The sequence below is a fragment of the Arvicanthis niloticus genome, chromosome 21 (assembly GCF_011762505.2).
Source record: "Arvicanthis niloticus isolate mArvNil1 chromosome 21, mArvNil1.pat.X, whole genome shotgun sequence".
NCBI lineage: Eukaryota > Metazoa > Chordata > Mammalia > Rodentia > Muridae > Arvicanthis > Arvicanthis niloticus.
The window spans coordinates 41,923,168-41,944,026 of record NC_047678.1 but is presented as its reverse complement, the minus strand read 5'-3'; the positions used below and the strand labels follow the sequence as shown (position 1 = coordinate 41,944,026).

The window sequence follows — 20,859 nt, the reverse complement described above, 5'->3', positions numbered from 1 at the left end:
TGTGGTGGAGAAGGGGGTCTTTAGAGAGATGATAGCTGTCAACTCAGAGGTTTGGTTTAGAAATCCACATGCCATGGAAAGAATATGGAAGTCGGAGGGAGACTGAAGCCTACTTCTGCCTCCTAATCCTCACCTGTGATGTGGGTCCGAGGAAGCTCTGAGCACTTAGTAGCATTATCTATATGGAGGTCCTGGTCCCTCTGCATCCTTGGGAGAGTGGGCTCAACCCATTGCATACAGTGGCTTTGTGTTTGTGGAAATCTGCGCACGTTCCCCTGTGTGCCTCAGGTAGTATCTGCATTAATTATAACATCTACATAGTCTGTTGTGTGTGCGGTCCCTGCATCGTACATTGTTTGGGAAATCATGACAAGTCTGTACACACTCAGTACAGATGCAGTTTTTTTTTTTTTTTAAATTTCCATCTGAGGTTGGTCAAATCTGCAGGTACAGTGCCCACAAGTATAGAAGGTGGGTTGAATTGCTTCTCAGCCTTTTAACTAAGATCAGGTGCAGAGGGACACCTGTGATATTCTTCCTGTCCAGTTCAGCATCCTCCCGTTTTTCAGCTCTTAGAGATGCCATAGTTGATCTCTCTCTCTCTCTCTCTCTCTCTCTCTCTCTCTCTCTCTCTCTCTCTCTGTCTCTCTCTCTGTCTCTCTCTCTGTCTGTCTCTCTGTCTCTCTGTCTCTCTGTGTGTGTGTGGGGGGGGTCCTATCCACAAGCAATTTGGAGCCTAGAGGATCCAAAGTTGGAAATCGGGCCTTAAATCTTGTATGGGAGAGTGAATCTGTCACAGGCTTGCTGTCCCCTTAGCATGCCTGCCTTAGTACTGTGCCCGTGATGGGCGTGTGCACCTGACTATTCTAAATTGAGCTCCTTTTGCTACTTTAAACTTGTATTTTGCCCTTTGCTTATGTCCATATGTTGGGAAGGATTTGGGAGGAAGCTAAAGAGTAAATGTGAAAGGAAAATGAGAATAAAGGAATGGCTTTGGTATAGAAACAAAGTGTGTGGGTGCAGCAGGCAGTCTGTGATGTAGACACAGCAGGACAGTCTGTGATGTATGTATGACAGGGCAGGACAGTCTGTGATGTATGACAGGGCAGGACAGTCTGTGACGTATGTATGACAGAGTAGGACAGTCTGATGTATGACAGAGCAGGACAGTCTGTGATGTATGACAGAGCAGGACAGTCTGTGATGTATGTATGACAGAGCAGGACAGTCTGTGACATATGACAGGGCAGGACAGTCTGTGATGTATGAAAGGGCAGGACAGTCTGTGATGTATGACAGGACAGGACAGTCTGTGATGTATGACAGAGCGGGACAGTCTGTGATGTAGGTATGACAGAGCAGGACAGTCTGTGACATATGACAGGGCAGGACAGTCTGTGATGTATGCATGACAGGGCAGGACAGTCTGTGACATATGACAGGGCAGGACAGTCTGTGATGTATGACAGGGCAGGACAGTCTGTGACGTATGACAGGGCAGGACAGTCTGTGATGTATGACAGGGCAGGACAGTCTGTGACGTATGACAGGGCAGGACAGTCTGTGATGTATGACAGGGCGGGACAGTCTGTGACGTATGACAGGGCAGGACAGTCTGTGATGTATGACAGGGCGGGACAGTCTGTGACATATGACAGGGCAGGACAGTCTGTGATGTATGACAGAGCGGGAAAGTCTGTGATGTATGACAGGGCAGGACAGTCTGTGATGTGTGACCGAGTGGGGCAGTCTGTGATGTATGTATGACAGAGCAGGACAGTCTGTGATGTATAACAGAGTGGGACAGTCTGTGATGTATGTATGACAGAGCGGGACAGTCTGTGATGTATGTATGACAGGGCAGGACAGTCTGTGATGTATGTATGACAGAGCAGGACAGTCTGTGATGTATGCATGACAGAGCAGGACAGTCTGTGATGTATGCATGACAGGACAGTCTGTGATGTATGACAGAGTGGGACAGTCTGTGATGTATGACAGGGCAGGACAGTCTGTGGTGTATGACAGGGCAGGACAGTCTTTGATGTATGACAGAGCAGGACAGTCTGTGATGTATGTGTGACAGAGCAGGCAGTCTGTAATGTATACAAAGCAGGCTCTGTAATGTATACAGAGCAGGATATTTGCAAACCTGGTAAAGAGAATTTAGGAAGTGTAGGAAGTGGATTACGATTTGTATATATGCTAGGCAGTAGTGGCACACACCCTTAATCCCAGCACTTGTGAGTTTGAGGCAGGAGGATCTCTGCAAGTTAAGGCCAGCCTGGTCTACAGAGTGAATTCCAGGTCAGACAGGATTGCACATAAAAATCCTATCTTAAACAAACAAACAATAACAACAAAAATAAAACAAACCAGCCAACCAACCAAACAAACAAAACCCCAAAACGTATGTGACATTTAGATACCAGCTTTTCTCAGTCATCAGAATGTTCTGATTTAATATATATTACATGTATTTATATATATTACATGTATTTATATATATACATACACACACATACACACACACACACACACACACACACACACATATATTAGTTGTGTGTGTGCCAGGTGAACAGGTGGATAACAAGCACCACCTTTATTCTGTGTGATATGTCAGAGTGTGTGTGTGTGTGTATGTTTTTGGTTTTTTTTTTTTAACGACAGGGTTTCTCTGTGTTGCCCTAGTTGTTCTAGAACTCACTTTGTAGACCAGGCTGGCCTCTAACTCATCAAGATCCTCCTGCCTCTGCCTCCTTAGTGTACCATCACCATGTGGCCCTCTTCGTGCTTATTTTAGATTTTTTTATTTTTACTTATGTGTATATGTGTGTGTGTCTCTTTGTCAGTATGTGCACATGAGAGCAGAACCTGGAAAATCCAGAAGAGGGCTTAGACTACATGGGACAGGAGTTACAGATGGTTGTGAGCCACCGTGTGGGTGCTGGGAATTGAACCTGGGTCTTCTGGAAGAGGGACCAGTGGTTTTTTTGTTTGTTTGTTTTGTTTGTTTTTTTTTTGTTTGTTTGTTTTTTTTAAACTATTTATTTATTATATGTAAGTACACTGTTGCTGTCTTCAGACACCCCATAAGAGGGCATCAGATCTCATTACAGATGGTTGTGAGCCACCATGTGGTTGCTGGGATTTGAACTCATGACCTCCGGAAGAGCAGTCAGTGCTCTTAACCACTGAGCCATCTCACCAGCCCGGGACCAGTGTTCTTAACTGCAGAACCATCTCTCCAGCCTCCAGCCTGGTTTTAATGTGAAGCTTTTCTGGTTTTCAAGGATGCATCACCCCTGACTCTGAGTAAAGTTAGCAGGTTTTATTGGGTGGTGGGAGATGTGCCATCTCTCTGTTGGCTGCTTTGAGGTGCCAGTTCTTCCAACACTAGGTCTGAGATGTGTGTCACAGAAGGGTCCTGTGATCTTACCATTTACCTTCCTGCTTCCTTTTAGAATCTCTTTGTGATTGTTCCATAGCTCATTTCCAGGGTTTTATCTGCACTTAGTAGGGCCTAGAAAAGCCTACTCTGCACTTCAGAACAGAGTGGCTACATCTCTCCTGTTCTCCCCTTTTCTATTCTGAGTTTTAGAGTTAGGGTCTCACTCTGTAGCCCCAGCTGGCTTTGAATTCAGGACCCTCCCCACTCAGCCTCTGAAGAACAGGGACAACAGGACTGTAGACCGCCCTCTCATTAGAGCGTAGTTTGCAGTATGGCAGCTCCTGGCCTCAAGCTTACAAACATCACTTCTCACAAAGATCAGCTTCCCTTTCTTATAAACTCTTCTTCAATCCTTTGAAACTGTGGTTGTTTGCTCGCTGTGCTGGCTGTTGGCACTGGGGGCTTTGTGCATAGGTGGACATTCTAACACATGCATGTTAGTAAAGGAAAATAGTTGTAACAGTTTTGTCTCTATTTTAAAAATTCTTCCTCAGCTGGGTGTAAGTCCCTCAGCCCTTGCTGAGAGGCAGCCACTGTCTCAGTCCCTCAGACACAGGTGACATATCCATAATGCCACCTTTATTCAGTCATCAGAGATAGCTTGAAGGATTTAAAGGTTTCCGTCTTGGCAGCTCTCATACAGCGGGATAGAGCTGGAAGCAGTTAGAACTTTTAATTACCGTATTGAGGAAAAGCAGGTTTGGTCAGTAAAAGCTTTGTGGGTGAAGTCTTCTGGGTCCTTCTGATAGCGGCCAGACTGGTTCCTAGGATTACGGTCACCTGAAAACCCATTTCCTTCTTGCAGTCTTAGTGGGCAACTGTATATGGTGGGTGTTGTACGTCGGGCATGTGTGGGCCTGTCTTAACCCTTCTGCTGTAGCTTCGAGTCATTGACTTTTATTTTTCTTTCCTTGTGCCAAGTGAGGCCATACTGACCATGTGAGGCCTTGTTAGGAGTGTGTGTTTCGAACCCCGGGGTTGTTCTGTTCTCAAACTGATCTTGTGTTCTTCCTCTGTCTCAGTTTTAAAACATTTCAAAAATGTTTTTAAAAACCAGTTTGGTTGACCTCCGTGCTCAGTGCGGCTTCTCCTCTTCCCTGGAGTCAGTCTTAACATTGGCCATCAGTGCCCTCTGGTGGCCACTGACCACGCAATGCTATGAGGCCTACAGTGCCCTCTGGTGGCTGACCTGGCCCTGCAGGTACTGCAGGGAATTTGAAGGCTGGCTTTTGTTCGCAACAGCTGACTCTAGTTAGTGGAAGTGCTAGACCCAGAGCATGAGAAGTGGCTGTCTGACAGAGGGCAGGAGTCAGTCCAGTCTGGCAAACCTGAAAGGGTTTGAGATGAAGGGATTGAGATCTCCCTTGCCGTGTGTGTGTGTGTGTGTGTGTGTGTGTGTGTGTGCATAGGTGTAATATGTGCATAGGTGGGTGTGGGTGTAGGTGTGTGTGCGTAGGTGTAATATGTGCATAGGTGTGTGTGTGCGTAGGTGGTATGCATAGGTATATGTGAGTAGATATGTGCGATGGTGTGTGTGAGTAGGTGTGTATGTAGTTGTGTGTAGGTATGCATGTAGGTGTGTTTTGTGTGTGTGTAGGTGTATGTGTGTGTGGGTGTAGGTGTGTGTGTGCATAGCTGTGTGTGTGGGTGTATGTATGTAGGTGTATGTGTGTAAGTGTGTGTGTGTAGGTGTATGTGTGTATGTGTGTGTGTTTACCTGCCCCTGAGAAGGGCATGGGAGACTAGAAGCCAGGAGTGGTGTTGGAGTAAGGCTGTCTTCCTGAGCCTGTGCTACTAGTGTATTCATGAATTTGTGAATCTCACTAAACGGAGGGCCCAAGAGGCAGGATCACACAGACAGACGTATAGTATGGAAAGACCAGCCAGAGCTGTTTTGACCACCGAACTAATCCTCGGAGGCCAGCCCTTGCTGGGCTGACTCATACACAGATGTGTAGGCCCTGTCCTGTCCAGATGTGCAGTGGAGTCTGCGGGTAGCCCAACCCCTGCCAGCTCTGTAGCCGTGCTAACATGTGTTTCCTTCCGTCCTGACAGGTACACGGCCCAGATCTGTTTCCTTTTGTTTCTTAATGTGTTCACAAAGCGTGACCAAATGTTTGATATCTTACCCTGATGTGATTTGCTAACTGTCTCCCTTCAGCCATCTGTAAGGGCTCAGTCATCATCTCGAAGACTGACTGGCTTTGTATCAGAGAACAGAAATTCTGAAGGACACGTTCTGTCAGCTCTGCAGCTGCCTTCTGCCTCTCCCTGCCACCACCACTGTAGTGCCCAGACGCAGGCATCCCCCTTCATTTTCTTGTGTGGCAACTGAACTGCTTAGCACCTTCTTCCCTGGGTAACCTGACACATGCGCTGATGCTGGGTCAGGCACTTCCTGTCCTTTTAGGGCCCTCAACTCTATAACCTGCTGCCACTGCTGCCACTGCCGCGCCCCACTGGCTCCACCTTTTTATCCATCCCTTTGTCCCTCGTCCCAGTTTGCTTAGTTCTGGGAAGGGAAGTCTTCAGTAAAGGTTACAAATGAGGGAGGGAAAGCACTGGAAGTGACACAGGAGAAACAGTTTGCATCTCCCGGCCTCACTGACAAAGGACCCTTCCTTTCCTCAGGCGTCCTCATGATTTCTCTCTCGGACCATGTCCATCATCCTTTTCGCCAGCATCGTACGGGTGAGGGATGGACTGCCCCTCTCAGCCTCCACTGACTTTTACCACGCCCAGGGCTTTCTGGAATGCAGGAGGCAGCTCAAGACCTTAGCCCAGAGGCTGGCTCAGCATCCAGGCCGAGGCTGTGCAGAAAGTTGTGACTTCCGTATCTAGTAAGTAAACACTTCTCCAGGACCTGAATGTCAAGGTGGCACTGCTAAAGGCAGCTTGGGTAAAGGAAGGTTTGGTCTCAGCAGTCAGAGGCTGTGTACACTTGGAACAGACTAGGGAAGGAGTGGTGTCCATCTTCAGCGCTCCGATGCGGCACTGGTCATTCCGCTGCTGTCAGAGAGCACGCGTTTGGCCCTGCCAAGTGGGCACCTTTTAGCCATTTTATTTTCCACTTAGGTACAGTAGAAGGAAGAAGATAGGAAGCTACATTAAAATGCCAGTAAGGGAAAAGGAGAGAGTGAAAGAGCCCAGACACAGGATTTCACTCAGCCATGTGCTTAGACTGTAGCTGAGGATGGCCTTGAACTTGCAGTTCTCCTGCAAGGAACAGGGGAATGAAAACGGGTGAGGGTGGATCTCTCATTTCAGAGACTTAAAGTGAGATGTAGATTCTTGTGTTAGTACGACAGGGGAAGCCCCACCATAGGGTGGGTGCCGACTGATGACACTGCTGCTAGCCGCTGTGGGTGCTTCGTGTCCTAACGACTTTCCTGTGCTTACAGCAGCCTGTGGGGCACTTGGCAGGGTCAGGCAGGTCGGGCAGGGTCACGTGTTTTACTGAGAGGAATTGAGGTCAAGCGACTTAGTCAGGCTCAGAGCCAGGATTTGGAGGCAGCCAGTTGGTCTCCAGGTGCGCTGCCCACGTGTTTGGTCCTTTCTTAATGTCGAGACTTGAGGCAAGAAGCCGTTGGGGACAAGGCAGGCTTAACTAGCAGAGCGGCTTGCTACAGACTTTACACGTGAGATTTTACAGATGTCTTTGTGCACCAAGTCTCTCTTGTTTTCTTTTTATAATTCTTAAAAGTGGCGAGAGAAGCTGGGGTCTTTTTAGGCATTTTAGCGCTACTTGGTCTCAGAATCATAAAAGAAATGGAAGGTGTCAACCATGCTGGCTGAAGGGTGCTGGCAGACAGGCAGGCAGGGTGGTGGCTGGAGACCTGAGCTGTCACCCACAGAGCAGACTTCTTCTCTGAGTTGCTGCTGCCTCCTCCTCTTTCTCCTCTTCTTCCTCTTCTTCTCCTCTTCTTGTGCACACTAGAAAATGTGTGGTGCACACGCATGTGTACACGTGTACACACAAATGTGTGGTGCACGCTCATGTGTATGCATGTACACATAAATGTGTGGTGCACATGCACGTGTACACGTGTTCACGTAAACGTGGTGCACATGCACACATGTGCACATATAAATGTGTGAGCACACAGCTACACATAAACATGGTCATTCAAATGCATGGCATGCATGGGGAAGTCTGATTTCCACTTTTGGGACCTGGTACTGTCCTCTCACCTTGTGAGGTCAGGCATCTCTTGTTTCTACTGGGCTGCATATTATGGGCTAGCTCGCCTTCAGCCTGCTAAGCAATTCTGTCTCTATCTCCCATCTTGCTCCTGGAGCACTTGGACCACAGGCACATGCGAGCACATCTGTAATGTGGATTCTGGAGATATAACTCGGGTCATCGGCCTTTGCTGCAAGCTCCACTACTTACTCAGCCACCTTGGCAGCCTTAGTCTTTCCTTGAAAAACAATTAAGTTGGGTTTATTTTTTTTATTTTATGTGTATGAGTGCTTTGCCCATGTGTATATGTACGCACCAAGTCTATGCCTATAATTCTAGGAGGCTGAGGCAGGAGAGGCATCCGTTAAAGGGCCAGTCTGGGCTATGTAGTTTGATGCCAGCCTGGGCTACAATAGAGAGAAAATAAAAAGATAGACAACAACGAGGAAGACGAGGGGGCTTCCTCAACCTGTTTCCTGGCAGTTCAGACATCTCCTTCTCTTGCAGTTTTTCATCATCAGGGGACGTGGCCTGCTTGGCCATCTGCTCGCTCCAGTGCCCAGCAGCCATGGCTTTCTGCTTCCTGGAGGCTCTGTGGTGGGACTTCATGGCTTCCTACGACACCACCTGCATCGGCCTGGCCTCCCGGCCCTACGCCTTTCTTGAGTTTGGTTTGTATCAGTCTTTCATGTTTTTCTTCTCTCATATGGTGTTATGTGCATAGAAATTGAAGTTTAGGTTTGGCCTTAACCATCCAGGAAAACTGAGGGAGGTGCAAGCACATGCCACTGGTTTTATGAGAGTGGCCATGAAGCTTACCACAGTGGCTTTCTGTGTCTTCAGAACCTGTGGGGAGGTGGTGGAAGGGTGAGGCCTGTGTAGGCTATTCACCACAGGCCCCTGAAGCTGGGCTCAGCAAACCACAGCCTGTATAGACCAGAGATGTGCTATATGAATCAGAATTGTGATACCCAAGACAGGATGGCCCAGGAGCCTGAACCTTTTACTATCTTACACTTGGAGAAAATTCTGGGGCTGAGCCTCTGAGGGAGTGGAACAAGCCTGGAAGATAGAGAAGCTTCCAACTTCTGTGGTGATTACAGTCTCCTCAGGGGTGTGTTTGTTTGTTTGTTTTCCCTCCATTTTGTCAAAGCATCAGGGCTGTAACAGTTTGGAAATGAGGAAAATGTCCTTCCCTCAAGCAGATTGACAAAGACTGCTTTGGAAGAAGACAGTTTTGCTCCAGGCTCAGCCAGAAGGTTCTTTGTGATCCCCAGTCTACAGAACACAGTCCAACAGTCATGGGCATGCCCAGTTTTGTCCAAGACTGGTGCGTTTTGAGCTCTAGGGCAGTGTTTTTCAACCTGTGGGGTGGCAGCCCTTTGTGAAGGGAGGGGATGGGGGTTTGAACAATCCTTTTAAGGGGGTTGCCTAAGACCATCAAATATATCAGATATTTGCATTACAATTCGCAACAGTAGCAAGATTACACTTATGAAGTAGCAACAAAAATAATTTTATGGTTCGGGGTGGGTGGGTCACCATAACACGAGGAACTGTATTACAGGACCACAGCATTGGGAGAGCTGGGGACAGTGCTCTAGGGAGCAAGAGAAGTGGGCAGCAGACGTTTGATAGTTGGGATGGACTAGAACAGAGATCTGGAAGTGTTTGGCACAGTCAGTCAGGTGTGAGGCCAGCACTTAGGCCATCTGGCTATGACTGCCAGAGCCTTCACCATCCCTCAGTGGCCTCCAGCTTGGGGCTGTCAAATTCAGGAGCAGGAATGCCCAGGTGTGGGCCCTCACTGTGGCAGACCTGGGGTGTTCTGGGAGGCTTTTGTGAAGCTGCTGCCCTGGGTCCCTCCTCTTCCTGTCTGGATGGTGCTGGCTGTCTGCAGGCAGGCCACAGCAGTGGCTACTGTGGCCCCCCGGTTGATTTGGGGAAGAATGAAGCTGTTGTGTTTTGCCCTTCTCTCCTCTGTATGGGCAGAGCTGGATCTGACAGGAGGCCTTCCCTAGCACGACCATAGCTCCTTAGGGTCAGAGAACAGTGACATTAGAAATGCATGATTGAGCTCCCACTTCAGAGCTTGTCAGGCCAGGCATGGGAGTGCACTGGAATCCTAGCAGTTGGCACTGTAAGGCCCACTAGAAAAAGAACTCACGATCCGTGGAGAACTGCAGACGCACCCCAAATCACTCACGAGAAACACATCTTGATGCAAACGCAAGAGGTTTACTGGCTAGCCAGGGCTGTCCTCCCTTCCAGCCCGCGCAGGGGCCTGAGGGATTCCGAAGCCCCGAACAAAAGAAGTTTACAGCTTTTAAGGGTGAATCTACAAACCAGGTGGGGGTGGAGTTAGGGAAGGGGGAAGGCTGAGAGTGGAGTTAGGGAAGGGGGAAGGAGGGGGAACAGGTCACTAGGTCATCGATACATTTGATCTCAAATTCCTAAGATGCATGGTGTGTCACTTTATAATTGGCTATTTCGAAGTAGTTTCACACTATATATCATGAGCTCCAGTTCAAGGGGGTCAGGCTTATCTCAAACTTTTAGCATCCTGGCACCAACTGTCTCAGGGCTGTTAGTTCAAAGCGCGGCCAGGCTAATCTCGGGCCCATAGCATCCTGACACCATGAATCTTAAGGTTTGTTTAGTTAGGGCCATCTGTTCAAATGGTCAGCTAATTTCCTGGGACTGAGGCAACACAGTGTTTGACTTACAGGTTTTTATGTCTTTGCTTTTAAGAGTAGGGTTCAGGGGATCAACTTATGATTTTTCTATCTTTCATTCCCCAATTTTTTTTCTTTTATGTAAGTTTCTAATCTTAGAATCTTAATTCGTAGTATCACTAGATTCATCTGCAAGCCCCGGTGACGTATAGACTGATATTGTTGTCTGAGTATCAATATTTGTACTGTGTTCACCCTTCCTCTGACAAAAGCTACAGATTGATCTAGGAAGCAGGGTCCTAGAGGGGGTAATAGGAGGAGAACAAGGAGGGGCCCCATCTGGGAGGATACCAGTGGGGATTGGCTATGTCAGCTTTTAAATCTTTAGCAATCATCATTTTCTTAGCCCAAACCACTTTCTGGAGCAAGAGGGCAATAAAACATTTGTTAGGCTCAAGTTGCTAATTTTTTCTCAGGCAGGGAAGCTGATAAGGTCCTTTTAACTCAGGCTGACATTTGTTCTCAGAAGAAGGAAGTCTTGGCTCCCAGCATCTCTTTTTTTAAACAATTTAAGGAGACTGGTCTGAGAAAGCAGACATTTGTAAATCTCATTGATACATGAGCGGGCATTAACCAGAGGGGGGAAGATTGACCTGATCCTCCCATTATCATTAGAAATGGTGTCTTTTGGGGAGGAGAGGGTTAAATGTCTCATGGGCTTCATAGGATATCGAGGGTCCTAGTCAGCAGCTTTGAGACACAAGAAATTAACACCAACCTCTATGCAATCAGGTTTGCTTCACGGGGGACTCAGATGTGGACAATTTGGGTCCTCCCCCTGCAGTACTTCGTCACACACCCCTTGCAGGTACCCACGCTGTGTTCATGTCATGTGAACCAGCGTGCATAGATCTGAGTTCTATGCAGTTAGTTCTTAAAGGAGATAGGTCAACGCAAGTCTCAGCCAAGTCTCTATCAGCCAGATCAAGTCTATAATAATATGCTTGTAGAGATTTAGATGCCAGGGAGTCAATTTGTTGTTTTACAAAGCCAGTGAGTCTGTTACAGGCCCAAGGGCTGAAAGTCAAAAGGAGAAGGAGATGACTACAGAGCCCAGGATGGAAGGGAGAAGGCTGGTAAGCCAAGGAGAGGCAGAGAACCAGTTTTTTAAGCCACCCTTCCACTCATTCTCACTATTTCTTTTGTCATTTTGATCTCTCTCTGATCTTAGCTATATTATCTCTAACTACCCCAGTATGATCAGTATAAAAACAGCAATCCTCCTTGAGGACAGAACATAGTCCCTTGCTGAAGGAAGGCCAGATCCAGCCCTCTGTGTGTGTGTGTGTGTGGGGGGGGAACCACTTCAGACAGCAAAGCAAAGCATTTTTTTCAGATTAGTGATGTCAATCTCTAGCTGCTCGATGTCCTTGTCAATGGCCCCTCGAAGTTCTGAGTGGTAGAAGTCCTGAAGCTGGCATCAGAATTAGAACTTCCAACAGCAGATATCACGGGTGGCCTTTTTTATCTGGAAAGGAAAAAGAAGGGAATTCTCAGGGAGATCTCTCTTCCCTGGATGTCAATTGTTATTTATCTTATCTATAGTTAGGTCTGGCTTTGTGGAAGTATCTATTTGTTTCACTAATTTTTCTGGCAGCCATCTATAGTTGTGCTTCTTTGGTATCAAACAGACATATCAATCCTCAGTCCCATATGAGAACTGGGTCTGAGTCATTCCATTTAAAGGTAAGAAGGTCCTTCCACATAACTGTTGCATAGTTTTTATTGGTCTTGGGGTGCCAAAGGCATTCAGCAGCAGATTTGCCATGTGCAACCAGATTTGGAAAATTGAGAACACACAAGGCATGATAAAGAATATCCCTAGGGAACCCCTTCTGGGTGTATAACTACTCCTCTTTTGGTTTTTCAAAAGTTGATGTTTCAGTGTTCCTTGTAAGAACCAGGGCAAAAGCACTAGTAGCCGCTCCTCCCACTCTCAGATAGTTATGAAGATATTATTTTAAAGTTCCATAGTATCTGTTTCACAATACCTTGTATTTGAGGATTATAAGGAATTCCAGTAATATGGTTAATATTACATTGTCAACAAACCATCTCAAATGTCTGACTATAATAGCCAGTTTCCATCTATCTTAATCTGATATGGAAAACCAAGCATAGAAAGATAATGTAGGCAATAACTAATTACATTTTTAGTTGTTTTTCCTGTTAAAGCAGTTGTAACTAGAAAGCCTGAAAAGGTGTCAAGTCACATGTACATGTTAATTTTCTAAAATCAGAAATGAGTAACATCCATTTGTCATAATTGATTAGTCATAGGTTCTCAAGTATTAACACCATTATGAAAAAAATTGAGGTCACTGAGAACAAGTTTTTACAATTTGACTTATATACTCTCTAGAAATATCAAATTACTGTCTCAAGCCATTATAATTAAACATGTGTAACAATAACCAAGCAACAGCACCTTAGGAGCAGATCTCTGCAGATCCATGAAGATATAATATCTTGTGGTGATGCTATATAGACAAATAGATGGCTTCTTAGTTCTAATGATGATCCTATAAGAATTTCTAAAATTATATCAATGATGATTAAGCTCTCTGTAACTGGACTGTTATTAGGCAATAGATGTCCAGCCAGACAATCACTCCCAATGGACATGCATATAAACATTCTCTGTTGCAAACTTCCACCTCATCCCATAATTTGACCCAAGGTGTGAGCCTGTGATGAACCCTGTAACGTGTGATTATGTATTCTGAAAGATATACAAGCACTGAGGACAAAGAGATGACAGGCAGATACAATGGAGAGATAGGATAGAATCTTTCACCTATCTCCACTTACGGTATATGTTTTCCTTTTCTCCACTTAGGATCTTTCCACTTCTCTCCCTAAACAGCTTTCCTAGGAAACTTTTCACACTTAGTAATAAACTCTACAACAACTTCTAAATGTCTTTTCTTTCTGCAACCTGAGACTAGCAGGCATAGTTAGAACCCAGCAGTTCCTGATGAGATAGAACAAAGGCTGTTTATTTAATCCTTGGCTGTTTTCAGGATGTGTTAAATTGAAGAAACTGCACTTTCTGGCTTCAGAGGATCAGAGAAAGCAGGCCAGCCACAGTGGTATAGTAACTTAGACAAGTAAACTTTTTTATTTAGCAACTTTAAATATCTCCTAAAACAAGGTCCTAACCCCTGCCAAGGCTCTTCCCCCTCCACTGTCTCAAGAAGAGCTAACATGAAGAAGGAAGAATGTCTATAATCTGCCTAGTATATAAATCTGTTGTGACATTTTCCCGGGATCCAGGCAATCCAACATGAGCTTTCAAATGTCTTATAAAATTCTTAAATTAAACTGTATTTGTAAAATTTGAGAATTAGCAATATCTAAATAAGGAACAATTTCAAGCAATTATAAACCATGAGCTATATTACTGGCTACGAGTATAGGAATTGAAAGCTTCATTCCTCAGCATTTCAAACAGTGGCTACAGCACGTAACTTAATTATTTGTGCTGAAGCATCGGGAAATTGAAGAGGATCCAATTACATGTACTGTCTTCCCATTAGATGAGCTGTTTGTAAATAGAGTACACACACTATAGGCTGCATGTATAAATTTATAAGAAATACAAAAGCATGTATAGAAAAATTGTAACAACTTGTCTTTTGGATAATGATTACAAAATTTGTCTAGAAAGTTGGTCATATGATAGGCCAAATATCAGTATTCTTTAATAACCAATTTAATTGCTCTTTGGAATAAGGAATAGTTCATTAAGTTCTTCTCAAAATACTTTTGTAACCCTGACCTACAAGTCTGTATTAACACAGCAACAGCTTTAAAACAGGGTGTTAAAACTTTCTTTAGAGATAAAGAAATATGAATCTATATTAATGGTCCCTTTTCCCAAAGAACTGTTGTGAAACAGCCAACAATTGACCAGTCTGTATAATGTATCTATTGATAACTAACAGCTTCCTCTACTTTCTGCAAAGCTATTTCTCCTTCATCAGTTAATTGTCAAGGGGAATTAAGATTTGCATCTCCCTTGAGAACATCAAACAGAGGCTTAAGTCCTCCTCTGGTGAGCTTAAGGTGAGCTGTTATCTAATTAGCATCTCCTAGAAGCTTCTGAAATCATTTAAAGTAAGTAAACTATCTTTTCTTTTTTTTGAATTTTCTGTGCCACAATTCGTTTAGGAATATAACTGGTGTCTCAAGTATTGAAAAGATATTGCTTTTGAATGTTTTCTGGAGCAACAAGCACTCCCCAAAATTTTAAAGCTCGTTTTATGAGAATAAAGGCTTGCATTGAAACTCCTTTCAGAGGGCTATTAACCATTTCTTGAGGCAAAACTTTCTAATAATATCTCCTTTTCAATCTTGGTGAGGCTAAATTTGCCTCTGTCACTGTATCAAATAAAGTTGGCAGCAGGCCTGTACTGTCCCACAGCTGTTTTTATTTCTTATTACTTTTGCAATCATCTCCACCTGTTCGATCCTCTTCTCAACCATAAACATGGGTGAGTCAAAAATTCAATGGAATACTGGCAGTTTATATTTTTAAGTTTCTTTTGCAATATTAGAGTATAACCATAACTTTGGGAAACAAAGCCAATTTTTAACAATGTAAACAATCTATTTTTTTTAATTAACAGCAAGTACATTACTTTTATCTTACATAGTTCGGCTGCCAGTTTTTATATCTGAATGTATGATAGTGCAGCTTTTAATATCTCACTAAAGAGACATTGTTTTTAAATCTTATCTTTATATATCTGATCTCTGAATGACTCTAACCCTGAGTTACCAATTTTAATCTAGCTTTTTGTTACCAAAAGTTGTAATTTTTAATCATATCTAATAACTAACTTATAGGTTAATAACATATAACCAAGACACATAGAACATTTAATACTTTAAAACCAGTCAGAAACAAAAGTGAAGTAGATGTACATTTTATATATTTCATCCAAACAAATCTTTCTTACTTTTTCTAGCTGTAATTTCAAAAGAAAGCACCTTGTCATTTGTTGAGCCTAATAAGCTAATAAACACGGTCACAAAAAATTTTTCCTAGGAAAACAGCCATCAATTTCTTTACCATAGAAGTAAAAAACTTGTTGGCCCCCTCCAAGAGCAGCTTATGCAAATAATCATACCTGCCAGGGTTCCTTCTGGTGAGCCTTATTTCCAGCCCCAGAGCAAGGTAATTTATTTATCAGCTTCTATTGTGTAAATTAAGATTATCCTTTAAGAGAGTTTTAAGTTAAATCAAGCCAAAAGTTTTAACCTTTTTGTTTTAAAACATGAAACATAGAACATTTATTCATTCCGACGAAACAAAGACAGACACGTGGACAAATTTGGCGCGCCAAGGACACACAGTAGATAGAGAAAGCATAACTAAGAATTCTCTTCAGTAGGAGCCAGAGAGAAACCTCCTAATTTGCTCCTGCTCCCAGAAGGGCTCTGAAATAGCCTTTTCTTTTGTTAACACGCCTGAGAGCACACTGTTTTAGCTCTCTCTCTCTCTCTCTCTCTCTCTCTCTCTCTCTCTCTGTCTCTCTCTCTCTCTCTCTCTCTGTCACTCACTTTCTGTTCCTTTCACCAAATATTGCGGAGTAAAGCCCTGCAGCCCCTCAAGTCTCTCTAACTTTTTCCAGCAGTCAAGAGTCTCCTCATCACGTGCCGGACAAAACACAAAAACAGCAAGCAGAAACCAAACAACCTGAAACACACTGGCTACACCTAGTACTCCCCAACCACACAACCGACTCAGATGGAAGGGGGTTGCGAGGCTCCCCTCTCAGAAGGAGACCTCAATCCTCTTTCCTCAGATAGGAGGCTTTCACCAGACACCTCTGGCCCTCCTTAACCCCCCCGGACGTCTCCAGGGTTGGCAGCTTGTAGCCATCCAAGCACGTCTGCCGACTACAGCTTCCCAGTCATTACGACCAGTGAAGCAGCTGCAAAACCAAAAAGCGCTTTCCCGAATACAGAATACAGGTACAGATACAGAATCAGACCCGACAACTGACTTGCCGGTGCTTTACAGAATACTCCAAACCGAGTTCAGATTATTTCGGACCGAATACAGATTATTTTAAACACACCTCAAACAGACAATGGACTCGCCGGCTGGCTCATGCACTCACTCACTCACACTGGGGATCCCCTTACCTCCAAGGTTGTTTCTGGGAGTGCGGGGGTGGCTGCTGTTTCCCGGTCAGGGAACCAAAATGTAAGGCCCACTAGAAAAAGAACTCACGATCCGTGGAGAACTGCAGACGCACCCCAAATCACTCACGAGAAACACATCTTGATGCAAACGCAAGAGGTTTACTGGCTAGCCAGGGCTGTCCTCCCTTCCAGCCCGCGCAGGGGCCTGAGGGATTCCGAAGCCCCGAACAAAAGAAGTTTACAGCTTTTAAGGGTGAATCTACAAACCAGGTGGGGGTGGAGTTAGGGAAGGGGGAAGGCTGAGAGTGGAGTTAGGGAAGGGGGAAGGAGGGGGAACAGGTCACTAGGTCATCGATACATTTGATCTCAAATTCCTAAGATGCATGGTGTGTCACTTTATAATTGGCTATTTCGAAGTAGTTTCACACTATATATCATGAGCTCCAGTTCAAGGGGGTCAGGCTTATCTCAAACTTTTAGCATCCTGGCACCAACTGTCTCAGGGCTGTTAGTTCAAAGCGCGGCCAGGCTAATCTCGGGCCCATAGCATCCTGACACCATGAATCTTAAGGTTTGTTTAGTTAGGGCCATCTGTTCAAATGGTCAGCTAATTTCCTGGGACTGAGGCAACACAGTGTTTGACTTACAGGTTTTTATGTCTTTGCTTTTAAGAGTAGGGTTCAGGGGATCAACTTATGATTTTTCTATCTTTCAGCACATCAGGAGTTCAAGGCCATCACTGGCTACACAGCAAGTTTGAGGCCAGCCTGGACTATATCAGCCTTTAATTTAAAACAAACAAACAAAATCGTGTTATGATTTGTTGAAGTGGATTAATAATAATATAACTAAAAGAATCAAAGCCAACACTTCTGTCCTGGTTTGTTTTCTGTCCCTGTGGTAAACACGATGACCAAAGGCCATGAAGAAGAGGGTTATTTGGCTTATACATTGTTGGGGACCGCACTAGCCCCAAGTTGGAGCGGCCAAAATAAATGTTGCAGCCCAGGCAAAATGTTGAGGGCCGGGCCGACCCACGTTTGGGCGGCCACTGTATCCCGGCCCAAGCTACCGCTCCGGTCTTCAGGTCAGGGGTTCAGCAAGAGCGAGGGTAAGGCCAGATTTTACCTAATGTCTGATGTGTATGAATCTCTCTCTCTCGTCTGATGTCTCCCTAATGTCTTCTCTCTGCTGTGTCTCCCTAATGTCTGAATCCTACTGTCTGCCTCTGCATTTTATATGTCTTACTTTTAAGCCACGCCTCTAAGTTACACCTTTAATCATGCCCTTAGGTCTTGTCTCTAACTCTGATCTCTATACTTCTAAATCATACTCTTAAATTACACACCTTTAATCTCACGCACCTTTAATCTCAAGGTATCTAAACCAAGATTATCAGAGTATTCTCAGCTGTTGTAGGCTATTGTAATTCAAATCTCATGTCAGGGTATATGGCTCAAGATGGCTGCAAAGCTGATAGCCGCTTTCTGCTAAAAGTCGGCCCCCAACAGGTCCCCCTTTTTAAATTTTTTATTAAAAGGGAAGGCTGGGAAAACTTACGGAAACCGTGCCTGTCCTAGGTTGGAGCAAAGGACCCCAGCCTCCCTTTCCCGTCCTTGGATACTCAACAGCCATTGGTTGAGCTCCTGTCTTAGGATGGTGAGGCCTCCCTTCTTTTAGGGGCAAGGGTCTCGGTATGCTCTCTTACCCGTCACTGACTATCCGGCTTAGCTCGTAAGTTAGGGGATATACCTCATTAGTCTTGATGACAGAGGTTTTGCAATCCCTTACTTCCAGCCTGTAATAATGGACCTGTGTGGGTTTCATTTGAATAGCATCTCATACAAAAGCCATCAGTTTGTTGAACCGCATGGACCCAAAAGACAAGAGACTTAACAACGCTTGAATAGTTAGTATGACAGCAACACTCTTTTTAAAGGGCAACATATAACTCCCTCTATCAGAGGAGTAAAAAGTGTAAGCCTCTTCTATTCTGTTTATAAATGTCTTATACCAGAATCTAAATCTATATAAATACAAAACTGATCATAGCTTTGATCTAAAGAAAACTAAGGAAATCCCTGTTCCTGCTCTAGTCAATCTCAAACCCAAAAAAACAACTATAGTAACTGTGATAGTGGGTTTTCTCCTGGGTCTAAACAATCTAAATTCCCACTAAATCTAAAACAATCTAGTTCCCCACTAAATCATAAGTCAGGGAATCAAGAGTCCAATAGAGCTACCCTGGAGATATGGGTGGTGATGTCTCCTTCAGCACTGATGACTTCCCAAGTCAGGTTTACTCGTTGATCTGTTCCAGTTTGAAGGCAATTGTGAAGCATCTTTATGTTTCCTGTGAAGAAAAAAATATGCTTCTCAGGGAGTTTCTCCTCCCTGGATTTGTTATTGTCGTCTATTTGTTTAATCAGTCTTTCTGGCAGCCAACGTGCAGCATCTGCAGTGTGGGAATATATGCAAACAGAACCTCTTCCCCAGATAAGCACTGGATCTGGCCCATTCCAGGTTCCAGTTTATGGGTCTTTCCAGAGGACTGTTGCAAAATTCTTTTTGGTATCAGGATGCCAGAATCTATCTGCAGCAGATTTTCCTTCAGAATCCAAATTTAAAAAATTTAAAATGAAGAGTGCATGATGAAGGATATTTCTGGGGGATCCCTTGGTAGGGTACCATTCCCCCTTTTTAATTTTTTCAAATTGACATTTAATGGTTTGGTGTGCCCTTTCTACTATACCTTGGCCCTGTGGATTATATGGAATACCCATTTTATGTAGTATTCCCAATCTTTCACAAAATTGGTGGAAACTGGAGCTTGTATAACCTGGGCCATTGTCAGTTTTTATCTGTTTAGGCACACCCAATACAGCGATTGTAGCAAGCATATGAGCAATCACATGCTTGCTTGCTTCTCCAGTTTGTAATGTTGCATAAATGAAACCACTGTATGTGTCTACACATACATGTATATATTTTTGCTTGCCAAATTCATTATATTGAGTAACATCCATTTGCCAGATACTGTTTGGTATCAGTCCCTTTGGATTTAAACCCAAATGAGGAACTGGTAAAAGTTTAACACATGATTGACATTGTTTGACAATTTGTCTAGCTTGTTCTCTGGTAATTTTAAACATACCTTTTAAAGTTTTAGAATTAAGGTGATGTAACTCATGAGCCTTTATGGCCTTATCCAAGTTAGATTGCGAATCTGATAAAGTAACTGCAGCTATTCGAGTAGCTAGGTCTGCCTTGGTATTTCCTTCAGAGAGAGGACCTGGTAGCCCTGGCTAACCTGGAACTCACTCTGTAGACCAGGCTGGCCTTGAACTCAGAAATCCGCCTGCCTCTGCCTCCCAAGTGCTGGAATTAAAGGCGTGTGCCACCACCGCCTGGCAGATCCAAGTTAGATAATCTCTTCTTCACTTTTTACTAATCCTTTCCCTGGGGGAAAATCCAGGGTTTATCATTTGAGCTGTGATTACCTCATTAGGGCTGCACATAATCAATCCCAACTGGGATAACAGATCTCTGCCCCAGAGATTAATGGGAAGGCCATTTCTGGGGTTAATACTATGTGGGTGGCAGAACTGATGTCTAGTCCTGCGCTTCCTGGTGTTGCTCGACTGAGTTCAGAAAGGGATTGGTGTTCACTGGTAGGACACTGACTGCTCCATAAGCCTGTTTTGGCTTGCGTAGGTTCGGGGCCTGGAGCTGGCCCCTGTTCCTGTTTCCCTGATTATGGGAAAGGGTGTTACCTTGTGCGTCTTGTTTAGACCTACAATCACTAGCCCAATGCCTTCCACGTTTGTAAATTGGGCAGAGCCCAGGCTGTTTTCTGGGCTGTCTCTGGCTTAACTCATTTTTTACTTTGCAATCTCTTGCAAAGTGTCCAGGCTTACCACATTTAAAACATGCCTTTCTGTCTTTACTTGCCAGAAAATCTCTTACTGATTTTCCTTGCATAGCAGCCGCCATAGCTAAGCCCTGTTGGTAAGAGGGACCTATGTCAGAACAAAGTCTGATGTACCCCGTAAGGTCTGTCTTTTTCCTATAAGGTCTAATGGCCGCTTGACAGGCAGGATTAGCATTTTCATATGCAAGTTGTTTTACATAGTCTACACCTGCCTCTGCATTACCAAAAATCCTTCCTGCTGTTGTCATTAATCGATGAACAAAGTCAGAAAATCTCTCATCAGGCCCTTGCCTGACTGTTGTCAAAGATGCACCAGGGTCTCCCTTTACCGGAAGTTTACGCCAAGCCTTCATGGCTGTATTTTGAATTTGAGCAAATAAACCTGGGTCATATTGCATCT

General features: G+C 44.5%; 1 protein-coding gene and 1 long non-coding RNA gene across 5 annotated transcripts in view; both read left to right on the top strand.

Annotated features, from left to right (window-relative positions):
* The window catches only part of Sec22c (SEC22 homolog C, vesicle trafficking protein), a 34,818-nt gene that overhangs the window by 1,813 nt on the left and 12,146 nt on the right, over window positions 1-20,859 (top strand). For all 4 annotated transcript variants that reach the window (XM_076917768.1, XM_034483979.2, XM_034483976.2 and 1 more), the window contains exons 2-3: window positions 6,086-6,294; window positions 8,145-8,308. In XM_076917768.1, the coding sequence (XP_076773883.1) occupies window positions 6,113-6,294; window positions 8,145-8,308 (346 nt within the window). In that variant the 5' untranslated portion in view covers window positions 6,086-6,112. The remainder of the gene's footprint in view (window positions 1-6,085; window positions 6,295-8,144; window positions 8,309-20,859) is intronic.
* Window positions 8,315-17,395, top strand: LOC143435405 (uncharacterized). The gene is made up of 2 exons (XR_013105660.1): window positions 8,315-14,491; window positions 17,244-17,395. It is a non-coding gene; the product is annotated as an uncharacterized LOC143435405 (long non-coding RNA).